General features: G+C 58.2%; 1 protein-coding gene across 1 annotated transcript; it reads right to left on the reverse strand.

Moving 5' to 3' along the window:
- Positions 1-228: 228 nt before the first annotated feature.
- ASCL1 (achaete-scute family bHLH transcription factor 1) lies at positions 229-2,828 on the reverse strand. The gene has a single exon (XM_069807456.1). It carries the CDS (start codon positions 2,466-2,468, stop codon positions 1,788-1,790), a length of 681 nt encoding a protein of 226 aa, XP_069663557.1. The 5' UTR covers positions 2,469-2,828; the 3' UTR covers positions 229-1,787.
- Positions 2,829-3,055: the final 227 nt, after the last annotated feature.

Genomic DNA, 3,055 nt, shown 5'->3' on the forward strand with positions numbered 1-3,055 from the left:
CCCGTGTTTTTCTGCCCCGTTGGGTCAGAGCCGCGGCGGACAGGGTCACGCCGCCAAACTGCGGGATGGAGCGCCCTCTTTTTTTAGGACTTACTTGGGCTTTTGGGGGGAATTCTTGAACGTGCAGTGATTTCAGGAAGGACAATGCAATCATTAATCATCCCCTCGTCTTTTGATTTGGAGACACGTTTGCAACACAGAAGGGCAAGAAAACAATGGTGATACCGCTACATGTTTGCATATTTATATAGAGATAGATAAAGATATATATATATATGTGTTACATCCATCAGGTACAAACACTTCATACGCAACTTAGCTCCGGCATAACATCATTTAACATTTTGTCCTTACATTCATCGTTGTCAATGGCAGAAGGAAAAAAAAAATTGCATGCAGTAGGCAGCTGGTCATTTTAATTAAAAAAAGTTTTATTACGAAACTAGTTTGTATAAAACAGGGTTATACAGGACCTTTGTCAGTTTGTAATAAAACAGTAAGAAAAGGCAGTGGCATAGGGGTTTCTTGTTTGTTTGCTTGCTTGCTTGTGTATTTTTCTTTTTTTTTTTTTTCAAAAGGCAGCATATAAAAACAAATGGCTACCATTTTGCGTTTGGACAATAGCTGCATAAACTTTGTTCACTTTGAACATTGTTTAATAACATTATTAATACATTAACAAAGTTTCTATAAAGTAAGACACGTCGGTGCTAAAGTACATCTGGAGGAAATCCAAGTCCTTTACAAAACCACATACAAAAATGGCAGTTGTAAGGTAACGTTGACTACAAGTCTAAACATGAAGAGGTAATAAGCATTACATATTAAAAAAAGTATCAAGATATACACATTTTAAACCATTTGTACAAAACCTCTATAAATCTCTCTCTCTCTTATGTACAAAAATAGCTTAATATATCCCCAACCTGGTTAGGATAGATACAAATAGATTTTCTTATAATAAAAAAATTCACAAAAAAGATTGGAAGCATTCTATGATGGAAACGAGAGGAAAGGCTCGGAGGGAGAGGCGCGGGGGGGAGCAGACGGGGCTCCGGGGGCTTCTTTGAGTACAGCATAGCTTAATTTCAACAACTCCACAAACATCGGGGAACTAACTTTGTCCACAGAGTGATGAACGCCAGTCTCTGAAGGGTCGCGGCGGCGGGGATGGAGGGGGGGGACGACGCTTTTTGCTGGGGAGGCCGAGGAGCGCAGCCCCCCTTCCCCGCGGAGGGGGCGACCCGGCCGGGATCTCCGCGGTTCCCCCGCGGGACACCCACTCCTCCGGGGGCTCGGTCCGTGGCGGTACGACGGAGTGCAAAAGCCGGCCGGGTTCCGGGGCTGGGGGGGGCGGCCGCTCCGCCCGCCCCCGCGGCGCGCAGCGCTGCGCCCGCCCGCCGAGAGACGTGCCCGCACCGCCCTCCGACGGCGGGGGAGCGGGAAATGCAACAGGTTCTTTTTTTTTTTTTTTTCTGGCTGGATTTTTTGTCTGTCTTTCTGGGTGTGATATATTTTGGTGGGGGGGGGGGGGTTGGTTTTTTTTTTTGTTTGTTTTTTTTCCCCTCTTTTGCAACTGTCCTGTAACAACAAAAGGGAGAGGAGATCAGAGCCGAGCCGGGACCTGCCGGAGCCGCTCGTAAGTCCCCCCCCCGCCGTCCTACGACCCCCCCACCCCGGCGGCTTCACCCCCCTCGTCCTCCCCGCTGCCCCCCGGCCCTCCGCGGGCGCGTACCCACCTACCGCGGGGGGTGGTGTGTGTGTGAGGGGGGGGCCACCGCCGGCTCTCAGAACCAGCTGGTGAAGTCGAGCAGCTCCTGCTCCTCGGGGCTGAGCGGGTCGTAGGAGCCCTCGTCGGAGGAGTAGGAGGAGACGGGGGAACCCGCCATGGAGTTCATGTCGTGGGAGTAACTGGGCGAGATGGTGGGCGAGAGGACGCCGGCCTGGAAGGCGGCGCTGACGGCGTCGTGCTCGTCGAGGAGCTGCTGCAGGGCGCGGATGTACTCGACGGCGGAGCGGAGGGTCTCCACTTTGCTCATCTTCTTGTTGGCGGCCCCGTTGGGGACGTGCTCCCGCAGGGTGGCGAAGCCCAGGTTGACCAACTTCACCCGGTTGCGCTCCCGTTCGTTGCGCCGCGCCACGGCCGCCGGTTGCTGCTGGGGCAGGCTGTAGCCGAAACCGCTGAAGTTGAGCCGCCTCTTGCAGCGCATCAGCTCCGGAGAAGCCGAGCGCTGCCGTTTGGCGGCCCGCGGACCCGAGGTCTTGCCTCCCGGGGAGGGTTGACCGCTCGCCGGGCTCAGCTGAGGCGGAGGAGGAGGCGGCGGCGGCGGCGGCGGCGGCCCCGGGGGCGGCCCCGGTGGGGGGGCGGCGGCGGCGGCGGCCACCGCGGCGGCGAAGAAGCACGCCGGCTGCAGGAAGGGAGGCTGCCCGGTGCCTCCGGCCATCCTGGCGGGGCTACCGCTGGCCATGGCCGCGGGGGGCGTCCTGTAAGGCGCGGGGGGCGACCGAGCGGCGGCCGGTCCCCGTCCCCCGTCCCACCCCAAAAAAAAAAAAAAAAAAAGAGGTGAAAGCAAAAAGAAAGAAGGGATTCGCGGCGTCGGCTTGAAAAGCAAGACACAAAAAGCGGAGGGAAAGGGGCAGCGGCGACCTGAGGGAGCGGGCGGCGGAGCCGGGCGGGCGGCCGGGGCTGGCGGCTCTGCCCGCCCCCCCCTCCCTCCCTCTCGCCCCTCCGTGCGGCGGCCGCGGGGAGGCTCGTGGCGCTCGCGTGTGCGCAGCCTTGCTTTAGCAAAGCCCCTTTTGCAAAAAAGCGGCTGGGGATTGTCTCTCTTATAAGGGGGCGGACGGGGCTCGCCCCCCCCCCGAACACACACACACACACACACACACACGCACTCCCCCCCCCTCACACACACACCCCCGCAGCCCCCGGCGCACACGCGCTGGCCGCCGCTCGGCCCCGCCCCCCCTCCCCCCCCCCCCTTTCCCGCCTCAACCCCTCGCGGGTTTGTTGTTGCAAGTGCGTGCGCCCGGCGCGTGCCGCGCTCCCGGCCCTGAG

The sequence above is a fragment of the Haliaeetus albicilla genome, chromosome 19, assembly GCF_947461875.1.
Source record: "Haliaeetus albicilla chromosome 19, bHalAlb1.1, whole genome shotgun sequence".
NCBI lineage: Eukaryota > Metazoa > Chordata > Aves > Accipitriformes > Accipitridae > Haliaeetus > Haliaeetus albicilla.

Excerpts from the sequence above, each read along its gene's own strand:
- ASCL1 (XM_069807456.1), bottom strand. The coding sequence starts at position 2,468 with ATGGCCAGCGGTAGCCCCGCCAGGATGGCCGGAGGCACCGGGCAGCCT.